Source organism: Trichomycterus rosablanca, chromosome 8 (assembly GCF_030014385.1).
Source record: "Trichomycterus rosablanca isolate fTriRos1 chromosome 8, fTriRos1.hap1, whole genome shotgun sequence".
In the NCBI taxonomy this organism is placed as follows: Eukaryota; Metazoa; Chordata; class Actinopteri; order Siluriformes; family Trichomycteridae; genus Trichomycterus; species Trichomycterus rosablanca.
In genome coordinates, this window is record NC_085995.1 from 22,124,710 (window position 1) to 22,145,117 (window position 20,408).

The 20,408-nt window shown below is 39.5% G+C and overlaps 2 protein-coding genes across 3 annotated transcripts; both read left to right on the forward strand.

Annotated features, from left to right (window-relative positions):
* The first annotated feature begins 968 nt into the window (after window positions 1-968).
* Window positions 969-10,439, forward strand: nme5 (NME/NM23 family member 5). The gene is made up of 5 exons (XM_062999929.1): window positions 969-1,308; window positions 3,447-3,652; window positions 9,061-9,161; window positions 10,041-10,159; window positions 10,288-10,439. Exons 1-5 carry the CDS (start codon window positions 1,192-1,194, stop codon window positions 10,381-10,383), a joined length of 639 nt encoding a protein of 212 aa, XP_062855999.1. The 5' UTR covers window positions 969-1,191; the 3' UTR covers window positions 10,384-10,439.
* Window positions 10,440-15,397: 4,958 nt separating this feature from the next.
* Window positions 15,398-19,322, forward strand: LOC134318976 (heterogeneous nuclear ribonucleoprotein A/B-like). 2 transcript variants are annotated; one of them, XM_062999931.1, is made up of 9 exons: window positions 15,398-15,482; window positions 15,938-16,119; window positions 17,234-17,402; window positions 17,493-17,651; window positions 17,737-17,892; window positions 17,998-18,106; window positions 18,257-18,412; window positions 18,502-18,585; window positions 18,711-19,322. In XM_062999931.1, exons 2-8 carry the CDS (start codon window positions 15,953-15,955, stop codon window positions 18,570-18,572), a joined length of 987 nt encoding a protein of 328 aa, XP_062856001.1. In that variant the 5' UTR covers window positions 15,398-15,482; window positions 15,938-15,952; the 3' UTR covers window positions 18,573-18,585; window positions 18,711-19,322. The 2 variants fall into 2 exon arrangements, with proteins under 2 accessions (XP_062856001.1, XP_062856000.1); XM_062999930.1 differs by lacking the exon at window positions 15,398-15,482 and adding an exon at window positions 15,483-15,504.
* Window positions 19,323-20,408: the final 1,086 nt, after the last annotated feature.

Below are 20,408 nucleotides of genomic sequence, written 5' to 3' on the forward strand. Positions count from 1 at the left end.
GGAAAAGTCTATTTTTTTTTTTTAATACTGTCCCAATTTTGGGTTGTACTTTATTAATCTTTTCAGCTATGCCATTACAATACACTATTAGTCATAGTTTTAAATGTAAAAAAAATAATATTCTAAGTTTATCTCATGTTGGTGAATTTTCTAATATTTTAACACCCTGGACCGTTTAAATATTTTATCACTCATTAAACTGGATTAAACTGGTTAAAATTTGGAAATGAGATATACAGTAGTATATAGTGTCAGAATTTGGCGGTGAGATAGTATAAAAGATTATTTTGCGGCTATAATTCATTTTTATACAAACATCCCAGCTAACAGGGAACGTTCCCACAACTTTCACTAACGTTATGTGAAAGTTCTCTTAATGTTATGAGTAAACGTTCTCACAATAACGTCAGTAGAACGTTCTATAAACGTTACGTGACCTTGATAAAAAAAAATCTGTTCAAAGTGTAACGTTATATGAACTTTTCATAACTTTAAAAAATCGTTCTGAGAACATCAAGAAAACTGGACAAAATAACGTTGAATAAAACGTTCATACAATCACAAGGGAACATTCAGAAGACATTATTTTGAACGTTCGGTAGCAAATTATGTTTAGGTAACGTTCTATGAACGTTTTCATAACTTTAAAAAAACGTTCTGAGAACGTTAAGAAAACTGGACAAAATAACGTTGAGGGAACATTCCAATGTAACGTTCCCTCAACCAAAATGGAACGTTTGGGGAACGTTCTCAGAACGTCATTTTGTTAGCTGGGATAAAGCCGGCTTTAAACCGCATCATTTCCCCCTGTAGAATCGACTCTTATTATTTTATAATTCCAGTGATTAGTATTAGATACACTTTTGAATCGATTCCCAATTTAGGACTCGCTTGTGGTAACTAAGCGACCACATAACAACAACATGGCTCTGTTCAAGCTAACTGAACAAAGCTACTGTTGTAATATCCAGTGATGTACTAAATTGATAAACACAGTAAACCTCGACTTGTTTTAGTTTTGTTTTGTAATTACTTATCAGCAAATACGTTCTAATTACAGTAGAGAACCTGTGTAACGCTATCAAACTCGTTAGCTTTCTTGAGAGCTTTCTTAACAGCACTGCTAGGTTGAGCGGGTAACTAGTTACTAGCTCATTTCTCATTTCTAGCTCAAACGACCCAGGAAAACACATGGCATCAGCTCAGATCTTTGTGGAAAGGACATTGGCCTTGATCAAGCCCGACGCTATAGATAAAGCAGAAGAAATAGAAGACTTGATCCTTCGATCTGGATTCACTATTCTACAGGTAATTTAAGCAGTAACACACATGCCGTGCTTTATGACAATTATCCATATATCCATCTCAAATCTAGCTATTAAAGTGGTGCCGAATAATAACTGATAACTGAACCTGAACATAACTGAAATTGTTATTTAATCGTGGAGAATTTCCTGGACTTTAAAACAGATTTTTTTTAAAATAACAGCTGAGACCCCATCCGGAGTGTGTTACTGAACCTGGGGCCCACCGCGACCCTGACCGGAATAACGTTAAAACATGAAACCGAAATAAGAAGACGTGAAAATCAACAAAAATGCGGATATTTTTCATTAATGTGTTTTTTCGTTTAAAATATACATTTTAAGCGCTCGGGCTGTGCACCAGTAAACTTTTGCTAACCCATAAACACTGGGATGGATGGTTCGAATCTCCAGCGGTGCTATCGGCCAGTTGTGCGTCTACTACATACCGTACATACCTGTACATGTAAGGTATATATACACTGATCAGCCAAGACATTAAAACCTCCTGGTTTCTACACACACTGTCCATTTTATCATCTCCACTTACCATAGAAGCACTTTGTAGTTCTACAATTACTGACTGTAGTCCATCTGTATCACTACATACTTTTTTTAACCTGCTTTCACCTTGTTCTTCAATGGTCAGGACCTCACAGGACCACCACAGAGCAGGTATTATTTAGGTGGTGGATGATTCTCAGCACTGCAGTGACACTGACATGGTGGTGGTGTGTTAGTGTGTGTTGTGCTGGTATGAGTGGATCGGACACAGCAGTGCTGCTGGAGTTTTTAAATACCGTGTCCACTCACTGTCCACTCTATTAGACACTCCTACTTAGTTGGTCCATCTTGTAGATGTAAAGTCAGAGACGATCGCTCATCTATTGCTGCTGTTTGAGTCGGTCATCTTCAAGACCTTAATCAGTGGTCACAGGATGCTGCCCATGGGCCGCTGTTGGCTGGATATATTTTTGGTTGGTGGACTATTCTCAGTCCAGTAGTGACAGTGAGATGTTTAAAAACTCCATCAGCGCTGCTGTGTCTTATCCACTCATACCAGCACAACACACACTAACACACCACCACCATCTCAGTGTCACTGCAGTGCTGGGAATGATCCACCACCCAAATAATACCTACTCTGTGGTGGTCCTGTGGGGGTCCTGACCGTTGAAGAACAGGGTGAAAGATTGTGAGAATTGTGAAAATTATGTAGAGAAACAGATGGACTACAGTCAGTAATTGTAGAACTACAAAGTGCTTCTATATGGTAAGTGGAGCTGATAAAATGGACAGTGAATGTCCATAATGTTATGCCTGATCGGTGTATGTTTCCTTGCATAAACATACATAGCTGAACTACAATGACTTATGTTGTGCATCCATGGTCAAAGTATCATTCTACTATCTCTGCTGAGTACATTTACTTTCAATAGAAACATGCACTGCATCTTTACTTTCACTAACTATCCTAGTCAGGGCAACCTTCACACATCTACTCACTTATATACACTTAGGGGGGGAGTTTAGAGTAGTCGATATACCTTCTTTCATCTGATACTAAATATTGGGAATTACTTCTCTAAGGCAATTGTTTTCGGAGTGTACCTGTGTTCATTCACTACTTGTGCTGACACCTAAACCAGGCAGCAGAGGTCGGCATTGCAGTAACAGTGTGAGAAGTCCTTTTCCTGACCCTTTCTTCCCCAAACCAGAGTGTTGAGCACCAGGCCAGGTTAGTAGCACCACTGGGAATCAAATAAGACAGCAAACTCACGTGGTGCTGGGTTAGCGCAACCTGAGCATAATTCCAGTGTGGGTGGTTTGGTGGGTAGCACTGGCACATCACAGCAAGAGGTTTCTGAGTTTAATTCCCCAGGTGGAACTGCCTGGGTCCTGTGTGAGTGTGTGCATGTTTTCCCCATGTTTGTGTGGGTTTCCCCCCACAGTCCAAAAACTGTAAGTTAACTGAAGATTTTTAATTGTCAGTCATGTGTTACCGTAACTACCTGTCCTGTCATGAATGTTACCAAAGTGTAAACCCTGACGTTAAAAAACTAATAAACAAGCAATTCCAGTGCAGACTCTATATAGTATTCATAAAAATGTCTTTAATGTTTTTTTTATAATGTTCAACAGAAAAGGACGCTTCAGTTGAGTCCTGAGCAGTGCAGTGATTTCTACGCTGATCAGTATGGAAAACCATTTTTCCCAAGTCTTACTATATTCATGAGCTCAGGCCCAATCATGGCTCTTGCTCTGGCCAGACATCAGGCCATAGCAACATGGAAAGCCTTGATGGGACCAGTCAACAGCAACACAGCCAGAGAAACACATCCTGAAAGGTAAATAAGTAGGGCTGGGTATCGCCACTAATTTCCTGGATCGATTCGATTCCGATTCACAAGGTCCCGATTCGATTCGATCTTCGATCTTCGATTTTCGATTCAATTTCGATTCAACACATTTAGGCATATTTGAGTTACATTAACAGGTTTTGTTTAAATATGTAAAGATGTTCAGAGAACGAATGTGATAATTGTACAAAGAACATTTATTATTAAAAATATTTGTGTATTTTGTTTACATAAATAATTAATCCAAAACAGAAAACAGTAACATTCAACAGCCAGGTGTATGTTTACATTACATTTACAATGTTGTAGCATGTCAGACAAATGAAATAATAATAAAAAATGAATGTTACTGTTTTCTTTCATTTGTCTGACATGCTACAACATTGTAAATGTAATGTAAACATACACCTGGCTGTTGTACAGCTTATGCCAAGTTTACACTACACGACACTCTGATTAACACCTGGTCACTGTAATGTTCACACTACACGACTGATCGGCGATGGGGAGTTTTACACTACACCATCCATCACCAGGGGGAATCACAGGCGAGCTTCTCTGGTCTCCAAAACTACGTTTTGTCACGAAAACACACGTGAGAAGTGATGAAAGGTTTAATGATACCACGTCCAAACATGCACATCAACAAGTAGCGAGCAATCAAAGTTTGTGCGCTGATGAAATAAATGAATCTGAGTGGATTTGGCAACACGAGCAGCATGGATCGTTCTGTAGTGAGTTGGAGGTTAATAAATATTTTGTTTTGTAGAGAACGATCTCGCGTGTGCTGATGTATTCTGATAGAAACTATATTGCGCTCCACCACCTGTTTCCAACCTCTCCCCTGTGTTTCCCCTCGCTGTTTCTCACATTGATTGAGAGCCGAGTTTTGATCGCAGAGCGAACACCGAGTTCCTCCCGAATCCAGAGCCGAGCGAAAATCAGTGCAAAAAGTTGTGTAGTGGTCATAACTTGAGCTTCTGCCATGCTAAACTGATGTGCAGGTCAGATCTCGTTGCATGAAAAAACAGTGGCTGGTCACGCGAAATTAAAGCGGGTAACAATAGTAATAGATTTCCGTGTGCATCGTAAAAAGGGGCGTATTTAAAAAATCAATCTCGCATTTATATGAATCGATATCGGATCGTTCAAATAAAGATCGATTAAAATCGAAAAATCGATTTTATAAACCCACCCCTATAAATAAGCAGTTTTGATTTCTGTATAATTATTCTTTCATTTCTGTTTGGTAAAGACTTCATGGACAATGGAAGATATTTACTCTTTTTAGTACTTTTGTTTAAATGTGTGTCATTATGATATAAGAAATGAGACAAAGCTTCTGTCTATTTTAACTTAAAAAAGGTATTTATGAGTATGTACTGTATAATAGATTGATGGGCGTGTGGTGTATGATTTTGGGGAAACAAATCCATAATTGACAACACATACAAAAGCCAGTGAATTCCCATTGCAGGTTTGGATATAAAGAAAAAACACGTACCAAAGACAGTGTAGTGAACCCACATTTGGATGCTCAAACCCCCATTTTCTAATAAGTTGTGTATTTTGTAAAAGGTAATAAAACAAGAATCTGTTATTTGTTATCTGTTATCTGCATATTTTTTGACTGTCAAAGGTACAAAGAAATGCCTTTTAATGTTTTGGCTAAATTTTAAAATTGTTGTCTGCAACACATTTTAAAAAGTTGGGACATTTTCAAAATAAGCAAAGATGGGTTATGGTTCAATACTTTGTGCTAAACTGAGTGAGAATTGTCAGGCAGTTCAAAAAGAGCAATTCTTAATGCAAGATTGCAAATAATATCTTTATACCTGGTGTTTTACCCTCTACCACACATAATAATATGAAAAGATTCAACAGTCCGAATAGAGCAGAGCTGGAAATTACTGTAGATTGTGTGTGACCTTTGAGTTCCCTGGCGGCACTGCATGAGAGAATGTTATGTTAGTGGGATAAATATAGCCACATGTGCTCTGGATTAGCTCAAAAAAAAGTTTACTATAACACATACAATGTCAGCCCTTATTATGCACATGCTTCAACGGTGTGACTTAATAGACACAGAGTACATCTGATTGACTAACCTGCCTGTATTCCAGATCTGTTACCTTTAGAAAATGTGTAGTCCAACATGAAGAGGAAAACCAGACAACAATGACCACTGAGCAGCTGAAGTCTTTACTTGCAAAACTGCAACAATTACTGTCTTCAGTTCCCAGACCATTAAAAATGAAATTAATAGGAAAGGTGATGTAACAGACATACATATGCCTCTTTCCCAACTTTTTGAGTCTGTTGCAGTCAGCAAATTTATTAATGCAGTTAAGTTGGTTAGTTAAAATATTTTTTTTTTGTTTTTTTGTCAGTTTAATACAACTTTTTGGAGAATTAACTTGTTTTGGGGTTTGTATAAGGGAAAGAACAACCTAAACCTGCAATCTCACCAGTGCTGAGATCTCAAGTTTGATCCTCAGCTCTGCAATCAGCCAACCAGACACCTGCACGGACACACGATTGGCTGTGTGTCTGTAGTGGAGGGACAAGGGCTGAAACAGCATTCCACATAACTGGTGTGTGTGCCTGCATAGAAGGCGGCTGATTATGGATGGTAGGGTACAGCTCTCCTCTCACAATACTTTGCTCTGTGAGACCCTGCTCCTAGCAGGTGAAAAGAAGCCATCAGCTGCGCCTCAAATCTACTCAATAGGGAGTGGGGGTGGGGTGGTGTTAGCGATAAGAGAGAGATGAGTTCCAATTGGTGAAGAATGCAAAAAAACCCTGCTGGTTCATTATATATATATGAAGAATATACATGAATATACATACATGTGATGGTGTAAAAAACACCCCATAATGTGATTGTACCTCTAGTGATTGATTATAGCTGGTGACTTAGGCCGCCATGCTAGGTTGTAGTAGCCTCTGCTTCAGCCTTTTCTTTGTCCTGAATTGTCCTTCTTTGCACAGCAGACTCTAAACCAGCGGCTCTCAAGCTACAGCCAACTGGCCATTTGTTGCCTTCAACATTCTGAGGCACTTCTCTGCTATAGGCCCATTATTCCTTTATATTAATGCATATGTGGGGCCAATGAGACTGGCTTTTGTTCACTGCTGTGGCTTGTTGTGGCTCATCTGACAAAAAAGGTTGAGAACCACGTCTCTAAGCCGACGCATGACAGCAGCTTCTAATTCAAAGCAGACTTGTTTTTTGAGAGGTTCCTGAATTATATCTGTTCAGTTTATTTACACCTGCAATCACAAATTTTGCAAACACACAACAGGCGTAGTACATTTGTAAATCTCTAACACTGGCCTGTATTTTGAATGTAATGTAAAAATGAACCAAAATACATATTCAGGCAAACTAGGGTTAATTTGAGTCACCCATATATTGTATATTCCTCAAACCCAATTAACACCCTGGGATAAATTAAAATGTTAATTACTTTGCTACCCCCTGTACCCCATTTATCAAAAGGGACCCCAATAGGACACCTACTGACCAGATAGTTTTTGGGTGGTGGACCATTCCCAGCACTTCAGTGACAGTGACATAGTAATGAAATGGTAGCTTTTGCTTTTCTTGTATGACTTAGTGTCACAGTTTTTTAATGCTGGAAGGAGAATAGTGCTCCAACCAAATATATACAGCCAACACTGTTATGTAATTGAAAGTGTGATTTATTACATAATGACTAAAGTTTAAGAAACAGTGTACATAAAAAGTATCTTACTGGACACCTACAACGAATGCTAACAGGGTATATGTTCCTAAAAAGAGTGTTTAAACAGTATTCAAAAATCCCAACAACAATGCTGCACCTGCTACACATACAGTGTATCACAAAAGTGAGTACAGCCCTCACATTTCTGCAAATATTTTATTATATCTTTTCATGGGACAACACTATAGAAATAAAACTTGGATATAACTTAGAGTAGTCAGTGTACAACTTGTATAGCAGTGTAGATTTACTGTCTTCTGAAAATAACTCAACACACAGCCATTAATGTCTAAATGGCTGGCAACATAAGTGAGTACACCCCACAGTGAACATGTCCAAATTGTGCCCAAAGTGTCAATATTTTGTGTGACCACCATTATTATCCAGCACTGCCTTAACCCTCCTGGGCATGGAATTCACCAGAGCTGCACAGGTTGCTACTGGAATCCTCTTCCACTCCTCCATGATGACATCACGGAGCTAGTGGATGTTAGACACCTTGAACTCCTCCACCTTCTACTTGAGGATGCGCCACAGGTGCTCAATTGGGTTTAGTCCATCACCTTTACCTTCAGCTTCCTCAGCAAGGCAGTTGTCATCTTGGAGGTTGTGTTTGGGGTCGTTATCCTGTTGGAAAACTGCCATGAGGCCCAGTTTTCGAAGGGAGGGGATCATGCTCTGTTTCAGAATGTCACAGTACATGTTGGAATTCATGTTTCCCTCAATGAACTGCAGCTCCCCAGTGCCAGCAACACTCATGCAGCCCAAGACCATGATGCTACCACCACCATGCTTGACTGTAGGCAAGATACAGTTGTCTTGGTACTTCTCACCAGGGCGCCGCCACACATGCTGGACACCATCTGAGCCAAACAAGTTTATCTTGGTCTCGTCAGACCACAGGGCATTCCAGTAATCCATGTTCTTGGACTGCTTGTCTTCAGCAAACTGTTTGCGGGCTTTCTTGTGCGTCAGCTTCCTTCTGGGATGACGACCATGCAGACCGAGTTGATGCAGTGTGCGACGTATGGTCTGAGCACTTTTGATTGATGGATGGGATAGTGGGGGTTGACATAGTGTATAGAACAACAGATGGACTACAGTTAGTAATTGAACACTCACATGGTGCATCTGTATGATAGGTGCAGTTAATGTAAAATCATTAAAGAAAAGAGACAAATATAAGGTATGTATACAGAATTTAGAGTTTATCTAGGCATATCAAGTATGTACAGTAGATGTATAATTGTAAATGAATGTATGCATTTGGACATTTGGGTGCTGTGTATTATTTATACTGAGCACAGATAACTAAGGTCATTCGAATTTTCTTTCTTGCCTGGATCTTTGGAATAAACAAACAAACAAGGAACACAATTAGAAAAAAACACACTCTCATGCAAAAACTCTGCTTAGCTTCTTAAACCAACTGTTCATAATGATAAAAGGTAAAAAAAAAAAAAAAAAGCCCTTAAAGAGGAACAGACACAGTTCACAAATTTTTAATATCTGTTTTATTTTAGAGCTTTTTAAATTCAAACACTGGGTTTCTCTAAATGCCATAAACTTAGGGTCAGAGGTTCTCACCCTGCTTGACACTCCTGTCATGAATAACATATCATCAATAATATTTTTGTTAATCCTCAGTCTAAGAGCTAGATATGGGACTTCAGACTTGAGGAATGCAGTGCACGGCAGTGAAACATTCTCAGCAGCTGAACGAGAGCTCAAGTTTATGTTCCCTGGCTGTAAGTAAAACTGTAACCAATTTATTAAACTAATGCATTTATAGATTAATATTTTTAAAAACACAGATATTCAGTTTGTTTAGGTAAAAATAACATGTATTATTACTATTGTATAAGTTATTGAAAACATGTCCATAACTCAGGCGCTCAAGTGGTGCATTGGTATATTACGCTTGCCCACCACCACCAAGATCCATGGTTTGAATACTCAGACGTGCTATCTGCCTGTCCAGCATCTATACACAGATTTGATTAGCTACGAGGGGGGAATGGCCAAAACCCCACAATGGATTGACATCCTGTCAGGGGTGTGTTACTGTAACACTCTCCTTATTATCTTTTCCTGGAAGCTGTGCTACATTTTTCGTCCATTGTGATAAAACCACACTGGACTAACTAGTGAGACAGTCCTTTCTGGAGTGGGCTCCACATTTAGACCCTCGCTGGGTATAGGTTGGGGCTTACCGCTGGTCATCTCAGGCTTGATCTGGATTTCCTGTCTTTCTTTTTTTCCAAAGAACTATGAACAGCTTGCTATATTGTGACAACAAGTTTTAATTCTGCTCTGTCCCTTTTCTATCCACTTTTTTCGTTGAGGGCTCTATTTCACGTGGTACCATGTTTCTGTTATTTTGGCCAACTCTTTATATTCCTATTACTCTTTTTGTTTGTGGCTTTCTAGCCACAGTTTTGTTCTACTTTGATTAAGCATCCTGGAAATTGGATTAATTTTCAATTCCTAGAAGTACAGGGCTACAGCTGCTGCCTCAGAGGCAAGGTGTCACACCCTACATGATGAAAATATTAAGTCTGCTCATTTTAAAACCTCTGTATTTACATATAATACTATTTATTAATATTTTTATGTACATACTCCAGCTTTGATTGAACCCATTCCAATGGGAGAGGCGGCTGAAGATTACCTTATCCGTTATGTGAATCCAACTCTACTTACTGGTCTGACAGAGCTGTGCAAGACAAAACCGTCTGATCCCTTTGTGAGTACAACCATAACAGTTACTCCTCACAGACGACTGATATTAATAAACTCTGTTATTTTACCCTCCATATAGTCTTCTTTTTACTTTATTAATATGTAGGCTCTGTTATATATATTTTTTTCTAGACATGGTTGGCTGGCTGGCTGATGAAAAACAACCCGAATAAACCCCAAATAAGTGATGGAGACAGCATGATGACAAATGACTTCGCATTAAATTAGAATTATCATTAAATTTTTTCCTGAAAATAAATGCATATTTATGTAGAACAATGTAATGATGTTTGTGTTTTTTGTAGTAAATGACTTTTACTTTACATGGAATATATGTGGCAAAAACTGTATGGACACCTAAACATAAGATTGTTTGACATTCTATTTCAAAACCATGGCCATCAACCATGGCCCCCTCTGACCAGAAATTATTTGTGTTTTCAGTATTCATGTCTGGAAGCCGTGTGCTAAATGCTTTAAATGTAAATGACAAATTGCACAAAGCACCAGGAGGGCTACATTTAGTGCGTGTATACACACAAAGTTCATCTATATGGTAGGTGTAGCTTAAAAACAATCAGTGAGTGTACTTACTAGATAGGTGTATACTTAAAATAAAGATAAAAATGAATCTATAATGTGTGTTAAATTAGGCAAAAAATAAATATGCATTTAGAATGTGGTTGGGAGGCAATAAATTACACAATCCCACTACTGTTGGGATCCAGCGTTTAAATCCTCAGCTGTGCTATCGGCCAGTCAGCAGTCTACATACAGATGATTGGCTATGTCTGGGGTGGCCAAGGCCCTGCAAAGGATTCAGGTCCTGTCCGATGTGTGTTACTGCATTGCGCCCAGTCAGACTAGACCCACTGTAATCCTGACCAAGTAAAAGTGCTGGTAAAACATGAAAGTAAAATTAAATGATGCATGTAGCTTTACATGCTAATTAAAAAACGTCCTACCAGTCTAGTCGAGTGTAATTCTCCGATTATAACTTCCTCTGCCACCACAGACCCATGAGGAACCTTTTTCTCCCTCATGAGGAACCTTTTTCTCCCTCAGGCATGGCACTGCCATGTAATTTGAACCTAAAATGTCACTAATAGTGTGCAAGAATGCTGCACCACCTCTCCCATAATCCAAAGATATGTAAGTTAGATGACTTAGAGATACAAAATTCCCTGTGACGGTGTTTGACATTAAACTTTGGGGTGACACAGTGGCTCAGTGGGTAGCACTGTCGCTGCACTGTCGCCTCACAGCAAGAAGGTCCCGGGTTCGATCCCCAAGTGGGGCGATCCAAGTCCTTTCTGTGTGGAGTTTGCATGTTCTCCCTGTCTGCATGGGTTTCCTCTGGGAGCTCCGGTTTCCTCCCACAGTCCAAAGACGTGCAAGTGAGGTGAATTGGAGATACAAAATTGTCCATGACTGTGTTTGACATTAAACTTGTGAACTGATAAATCTTGTGTAACGAGTAACTACCTGTTCTGTCATGAATGTAACCAAAGTGTGTAAAACATGACATTAAAATCCTAATAAATACATAAATAAACATTTAACTGATGAATCATGTGTATTGTTTCTTTATTAGGATTTTAAGATCATATTTTACACTGTGGTTACATTCATTACATGACATGTACTGTAGTTACAGGTTACACATGATTCATCAAATCAAGTTCAGTGTCAAATACCGTCACAGCTAATTTTGTATATCCAGTTTACATAATTTATGTTTTTTGACCTGGGGGAGGAAACTGGAGCTTCTGTAGGAAACCCATGCAGCTGGCAACTTTTCTCGGGGCCTTTCACCCAATAAATCAGACCCAAAGCGGTCATGACCAGGATAAAGTGGTGGTAAAACAGAGAGTGAATGAATGAATAAATGAACACTGGTCCCCTGGGCACGATAATTATCTAGCATACTAAACCAGACCTGTGTTTTTTTGCCTGGACATGCATAGTTTATTTACAATGATGGAATACAAATCCATTTAGCTAATAGTTTATTTGAACTGAATGTTAGTTATGGGGGAGAAAACTGGAGCTCCCGGAGGAAATCCATGCAGCTAAACTGGCAACTTTTTTTGGGGTCATTCACCCAATAAATCAGACCCAAAGCGGTCATGACCAGGATTAGAATCTTCGTACCGAATCAGGAATCACGAGTCCGAGGTCTCAATTAACCCGGATCCCATGAGTCCTCTGACTGGCTGCTGCTAAGTACACAAGGCGAGTGAGCAGACTCACTGGAAACACCGCGGACTGTGATTTGGCTGAACCGACTTCACTCCAGTCTGTGAATCTAAGTAATAAGTTAAATATTAAACACACTGGTGTTTGTTATGTGGCTGGTTTTATGCAAATGCTATTATTATTATTAGTAGTAGTAGTAGTAGTGGTATAGATTAGTAATGCAGTATATTTTCTTGTAAGCAAAACAACAACAAAATATAGTTATATTATTATTAAAATGTAAATGCTTTCAGGCTACTTCAGTACTGTACCACTTAAGGAGTATCATAGCCAGGGGTGGCTCGTTCCTTAGGGTGATCGGGCGAAAGGGAAGACATTTTTCTATCACAGCTGTGACTGTTCTGGAGTCTGTCTTGCCTCGGAATATCGTAGTCCAATCAGCGTCGAGTTGTGTTCCGTACAATTTCAGTCTGATTGAAAATCGCCCCGGATTGCTCTCATAGACTCTCATGTTAAGGCACTTTTTTTTTAACTGCAGGCGCTGCAATACAATCTGAATAAGTTCCGGGAGGGCACGCACTTACCCTGGTGTCACAATCTCATCACCATTACTACCATTACCATTAAGTTCGGAGCAACTCCATCGTGTAATCAGGATAAATGAGCAACTTAAGAATTAGGGCCACCTAGACCAAATTTAAACATCAAGCAAGTATCTACAAAGGGGGGGGAAATCATATCAGTTACAAGTAAATTACAAGTAAGTAATATCATTTTTAAATTGTGATTGCACTTATTGTATCTATCGGGGGCAAACCGTAGCCTAGTGGTTAAGATACTGGACTAGTAACCAGAAGGTCACTGGTTCAAGCCCCACCACTGCCAGGTTGCTGCTGTTGGGCCCTTGAGCAAGGCCCTTAACCCTCAATTGCTCAGACTGTATACTGTAACTGTAATGTAAGTCGCTTTGGATAAAGGCGTCTGCTAAATGCTGAAAATGTAAATGTATCTCCTCAATTGTTTAATTGTACTTCTTTATTCATTGCATATCAGCCCCGATGCCAATCTTTATTCTGGATCTGCTGCACCTAAAATAAAATGCTATCTGATAAAGACTGAATTAAATTGTTAGTGTGAAGGCTTTACTTAATTTTATGATTAATGGTAAAGCTGGTCTCTCTCCATGTTCAACGTTATTTGAAGTTATTTGAAGGGCCAGTGATAGCTTAGTGGTTAAGGTACTGGACTAGTAAACAGAAGGTTGCCGGTTCAAGCCCCGCCACCACCAAGTTGCCACTGTTGGGTCCCTGAGCAAGGCCCTTAACCCTCAATTGCTCATCGTGTTCCGCTCATTGTGTAAGTCGCTTTGGATAAAAGCGTCTGATAAATGCTGAAAATGTAAATGTTATTTGTGAGGGCAAACTGACAGATAACTTAAGATGTTAATTATTTAAGCTTTAATTTACCCATTGAACGGGTCACCTTGGCCATCATCGCAACAATTGCCCCCATGAGAGATTTGGCAGGAGCCGCCACTGATCATAACCCTTCCCCATGGTAATTTATTGACACAGACAGCCACTGTGGCTGCCTGACTGGGTCAAATTACCATGGCAATTTGTTGTTGACCATTCTCCTTGAACCCTTGATCCATTAATATACCCATCTGATTGGTAGGTGAGTCCACCCCCCTGTCCGCCCTCCTTGTCCCTATCCCCATGGCTGGATTACTGACCGGGCCAGTGGGGCCAGCGCCCAGGGGCCCTTGAGGTCAGGGGGCCCCGGGGGGGCCCTGGCCCAAAACATTTTGCGATGCCTATCAACATTTATGATACAATATATTTTTATTTCCGAGGGCCCTCCATTTTAAGGATCCTCTGACTATTAGGGACTTTGACCCCAGGGCCTCTTGGGGGCCCTAGCCATGCTTTTGGGGCCCCTAGCTATGCTTTTGGGCCCTAGCCATGCTTTTGGGCCCCTTATGAAAATGGATGAGGCGTTGTGGCACTGCTCTGACTTCGACTTCTGGCTATTAGGGGTCCTAGGAAAGAGGGGGGCATATTTTTAGAGGGCCCTGGTTATGAGAGCCCCTACCAGGGGGCCCTAGAAAAGAGCAGTGCATACCATTAGAGGGCCCTTGATCACGAGGGCCCCTGCTATGGGGCCCTTGACTTCCATAGAAGTCGTTTACCATAGCTCCTTGACTTTCTAGGGACCTACAAATTGCCAGGCAAGCTACCATATTTCATAACAGACGTTTTGTTGCAAATATGCAATTCAGGCCCTTACTTAATGTTTCTGAATTTGTATTGTTTCAAAATTATTATGTTCAATTTCTCTTAAGCGCAGAGACACAAATTAATTTAGCAATTTTGCAATTATTTAAATTTAAGACAAGCAATTTCAAGCAGTTTGAATGCATACACACACTTAACTGAGCTATTTGATGTTCTTTTGTGTTAGGGTTAGTTATTGACAGGTTGTTTAATGTATTAATTTATTTATGTTTTTGGAAGGGTGGGCGCGTGGGGGGGGGGGGGGGGGGGGGGGGGGGGGCAACTCTTTGCCCAGGGGCCCAGACTATCCTTAATCTGTCCTTGCCTATCCCCCATGATCAAGATTCCAAAAAGTGTCAACTTGTCACTGACAAGAGAAGTGTGAGATGCCAAGAGAATTAAGAGAGAAGGATTTATTTTTAGAGGATGAGTGCATGGAAGACAAGTGATATTTGGATCCATTTTCATGCAGTAAATCAATCACAATCAAGATGTCAGTACAAGTGACTCAAGTGAACCGGATCACATTACTGAGTGACTCAGATTAACCCGAACCATAAAATTTACCGAATTTATCACCACTAGAATGAATGAACGAATGAAAACTGTGTAGAGGTTTGGATGGAGCGCAATTAGGGCGTTACCCACTGGACGTGGTCCGCCTGCCTCCTATTGGCTGACAGTAATGATGGACAGTTTGAGTTATCCACTGAGACTCGTTTTTATTCAGACGCTCTGTCTTTGTGCAGTAATATAACAGCAGCCACTAGGCGGTACACTGAGGAGGAGTCTTTATACACGGACCCATTAACCCACGCAGTTTTTTTTATTCACCAGCACTACGCTTTGGAGGTACGTTTCCTTTATTTAAGCAGTAAGTTGTGCTTCGTGTTTGATAAGTTTTATTCTATCGTGTGTGTAAATAGTGTAAATATGGAGTTATGCGTTTGTAATTGTTGCTCGGTATTATATAACCGTGGGTGTTAGCATCGTTGAATTCGGTGCTGTAAATACTGTTACTCGTTGTACAACTAAAGCTGTTTATTTTTTTTGTTTATAATTCTTCTTAAACGCAAATCTTATAATTAATTACACCCTTTTACTTTCGTTTGCGCTATTGTTGCTATTTTAACCGCGTTCCTATGCTTGCACTCATGCTAGGCTAATTAAAATGGTGGGAAGTGTAACGTTAGCGTGTTAGCAATAGCAATGCGCTAACGCTCGGATCGGAACGCTTTTGTTGTATTCCTATAATTCAACACAATCATGGCGTTTCTTGATATCTGCGTTTATTTTTTATCTTTCAGATCGTAACAGCTGACATGAGTGACTCAGAACAGCAGTTAATAGAGACCTCAGAGAACGGCTTTGATGAAAACGGAGCCGAACAACAGGCCGAAGACAATGCAGCAGGAAACGGAGCTGAAGCTGAAGCTCAGGACGGAGACGGTGGTCGGATAGAAGCAAGTAAAAGTGAAGAAGATGCCGGGTATGTTGCATTAAACCCACCCGCGATACGAAATTCAGCTCGAGATTAAAGATCGAGCGTTTGTTCTTTCCTTGTTCATTCACCGGCTTTGTTGGCGCCATGTGCATTGTGCAGGGGGATGGGGCTCTCGTGGAAATGGTCGCAAACTCGACAGACGGTCTGCACGATACATTATTTCTATACCGTGATTGCGAAGTGGGTTTATGATAATACTGTTGTACTCGATAATCATCTTTCACATTGGTGGTGATTGATTCAGTTGATTTTTGTTGAACACTGATGCACTAAGCACATCTTACATATAGTAAATTACTCATTATACATTTTATCTGGTTTAGCTGATGTCTTTTATCTGGTGTCCTTTAATGCATTTGTTTTTTTGGTTTTTTTTGGTTTAAAGGTTTGGATCTTGTGTTTTATAGGGTCAAAAGCATAGCCGTAAAGTGATTTTTCCACACATACAAGTGATAACCAGCACTGATCAAAACAAACATGTACTGGGTAATGTCTATGGTGGAAGTTATGAGCAAATGGTGTGTACATATTAGACTGAGAAAGACTGCACTGGTCCACAAGGCACGATAATTAGAATATAATGCCTTTGTCTTATATACATATACATATACATATACAGATGTAGAGTACAATAAAATTAATTAATTTGTGTATTCCAGCTTGTTTTGAACAAGACCCATGTTTTTGTTGGCTGGACATGGTTGGCATGGTTTGTTTACAAAGAAGGAATACCAAACCATGTAGTTAATAGTTTATTGGAACTGAATGTTAGATATTAATGAGCACTTTCTACATTCATTATCGTGTTTTACCACCTCTTTGTCCTGGTCGGGGTCCGGTTTGCCTACAGTCATTGGGTGCAACAGTAACAGTTTTTGAAGTTTGTTCTCTGAGTATTTGCAGCAGTATTAATTGTGTGTAACGCTAGCCATACCACAATAGTTTCATGTTTAATTTTTTTGTGCATCTTTGGTCCACTTTGTCCTTTATTAATCTACTACACACATTAAAAAGTGCAACCCTATTATCAGAACTCTCTTTCAGCCTACAACACCCCTGTTTTCTTTTTTTCTGAAGTGCCCCTGTTTTATTCTTCTAGGAAAATGTTTATTGGTGGACTCAGCTGGGATACTAGTAAAAAGGATCTCAAGGATTACTTCTCTAAATTTGGCGAAGTGACAGACTGCACTATTAAAATGGACCCCAACACTGGCCGATCAAGAGGATTTGGGTTCGTTTTGTTCAAAGAATCTGCAAGTGTAGACAAAGTAAGTTGAGTGACATTCCCATGTACTTTAGTCTAAACTGTTCATTTTTTTACCAAAGCTGATTTTCAAGCATGGTTTGTCTTTTCTCAGGTGATGGCACATAAGGAACACAGGCTCGATGGGCGACAGATTGACCCCAAGAAAGCAACAGCGATTAAAAAGGAGCCAATCAAGAAAATCTTTGTCGGGGGCCTGAATCCTGAAACCACAGAGGAGAAAATCCGCGAGTACTTTGATGCCTTTGGCGAGGTATTGTGTAGTCCATTTACAACTGTCTGTATCGAAGCTATTAATGTGACTTAATTTAATATTTCACTTCTTTTATAACTTGTAGATTGAAACCATCGAGCTCCCGATGGATCAAAAGACGAACAAAAGGAGAGGGTTCGTCTTCATCACCTTCAAAGAGGAAGATTCAGTTAAGAAAGTAGTGGAAAAGAAATTTCACAACGTCAGTGGGACCACGGATGCAAATGGAAAAGAGAGCCTTGTAAGTTCTTTTTCTTTTGTAAAGTATGCCATGTTGGTGTGCTAAACCTTTATAAAAAAAAAACCTATATAAATAACCAACTGATGCATAATCTTTGTTCTTCAGTGTGAGATCAAGGTTGCCCAACCTAAGGAAGTTTATCAGCAACAGCAGTATGGCCGGTATGGAGGTGGAGGTGGAGGAGGAGGAGGAGGCAGAGGCAGGGGGCGTGGTGGTAAGTGTATTTATGTAAGTTAAAATGTGGATGGAGTGTGGTTCCAATGTTGGTACAATTTGTCTGCCATTTGTATCACTTTTTTTTTCCCACTGACCATGATTTAGTTCACGTGTGTCCAGTAACCTGTAAATGTTTCTCTGAGTGTAGGCCAGGGTGGCAGTTGGAGCCAAGGCAGCAATAACTACTGGAATCAGGGCTATGGAAGCCAGAGCTATGGCGGTCAACAAAGTTACGGTAGCTATGGAGGCTATGGAAACTATGACTATTCCGGAGGATATGGATATGGTGGCGGCTATGACTACAGTACGAGACATTTTGACAAGTTCTGTTTTTGTTGATTGGAAGGTGTATTTGAAATGAAAATTTTATTTACTCTGCTGCTTTGAAATCAGGTTCAGGCAGCGACACCTATGGAAAATCTCCAAGACGTGGTGGCCACCAGAGTAACTACAAGCCGTACTGAAGTTGTAGTTGAGGTATGTTTAAAAAAAAAAAAAAAATCCTGCACTGTGTACTAGGTTTCCTTTGTCTAGTGTCCTATTAGGATACTGTATGCCTTATGCAGCAAAATTAAATCTTTTTATTTCTTTTCTTTTCTCAGAGGTGGTGACGAACAGGACCCCGTGATCTGATCTCTTGCTGGGGTTCAGTCTTTTACATTTACTGGACATAGGCAGAATCCGGACTTCTGCTTCATTTTGTACAGACCACAATTAAGGAATTGGGGGCTGCAGATGTCACTTTCACATTTTATTTTATACCATTTTGTCCATTTTACATTTCCAGAGATGGGAAGTGTTATTTTTACTGTACTTTTTGGTACCTTTTTGATCTAATGTATTATATGGTTGTATTTTACATCTTGGCTGCATTTCACACACTTTGCCTCAGCTCTCAACCTTTTTCATAATAAATTGATTTTGTTTAATGTCTTGTTTCTATTTTCTCCCCATCATCTGTTGTGAGCTTAGCTGCATGGTTCAGGCTGCTGTAAGCTTGGCAGGGTTGTACTTTTGTCCTGGTTTAGTTTAGCAGCAAGAACTTATTTGACCATTTGTCCCTCATTTGCTTTGTGTTTAGACATCTGTTTAGTTTAAAAAGTGGCTTTAGTGGTGATGACTATACCTCAGTGCACACACATGCAAAGGGATTTATTTTAACTTCTGCAATGTCTTGGACAAAATTGGTGAAAATAAACTTTTTTTTAAAGATATTAATTGTATGTCTAGTGCTTTTGCCTAATACCTAAAGTAATCTCTGAACTTGTGGTCATCCACATGATTTTCCAATAAACTGGGTATCTATAGTACCTTAAGATGTATAGTTTTGGTTGGTGCATGGTGGAAAAAAATAAATCCATTTAAATCTGGTATGATTTGTATTTTTGGAAATATAATTTGTATATTTGAAATATAAATTTATTACAGATTTATTTATCTTTATTTAAATGTAATGTAAAATAAATACCATGTTATTTCAAAAAATAAGGTTTTTGTAGTAGGTGAGAAACATTGATGTGTTTTTGTAAAAACTGTTTGACATTAATTCATCAAATCATACCAGATTTAAATGGATTTATTAGTGTGGATAAGTGCATGTTTCCTACGTTTCTCAGTTAGTTTTATGACGGTCCCTAACTCGTTACATGAAGTGGGAGCTGGATAAACGGTTTCATTATAACCTTTCTTTAGATAAATAGACGTAATCTTAAATTGAACATAAACTTGTTTTTGTAGTATGTTGACTATTTTCATTTGTGTAAGAAATCATCAAATAAGAAGGTCTTAGGTGTTTTTTGAAGCACTTATTTAGATCGGAATGCCGAATGTCAGACAAATGTTGAATATTAAACCAAGTTTAGATCCTAAAGGAGAATCTTGATCGGCACCACAAGCTGTAAGGTTACACAAGTTACAGCATCATGCATGTGTGCAAACTGTCTCTCCATCAGCAGATACGCTCCATCAGCTGTGCAGCATTTGAGGTAATGAACTTTTCTCGTTATAACGACATCCTTTTCTCGTTTTAACGACATCCTTTTCTCGTTATAACGACATCCTTTTCTCGTTTTAACGACATCCTTTTCTCGTTTTAACGACATCCTTTTCTCGTTATAACGACATCCTTTCTCGTTATAACGACATACTGACGGTATTTTTTTTTTAACTGTGTGGCAGCAATACGCTTCCGTAGAAAAGTGCTTCCCACGGCACGAGATCCTTTCTCTGTGTTGTGTTCTGCCTCAAAAGAGTCAGTACAGTACCATGCTTCTTACTTTACCGCTGCACATTTACCCTTT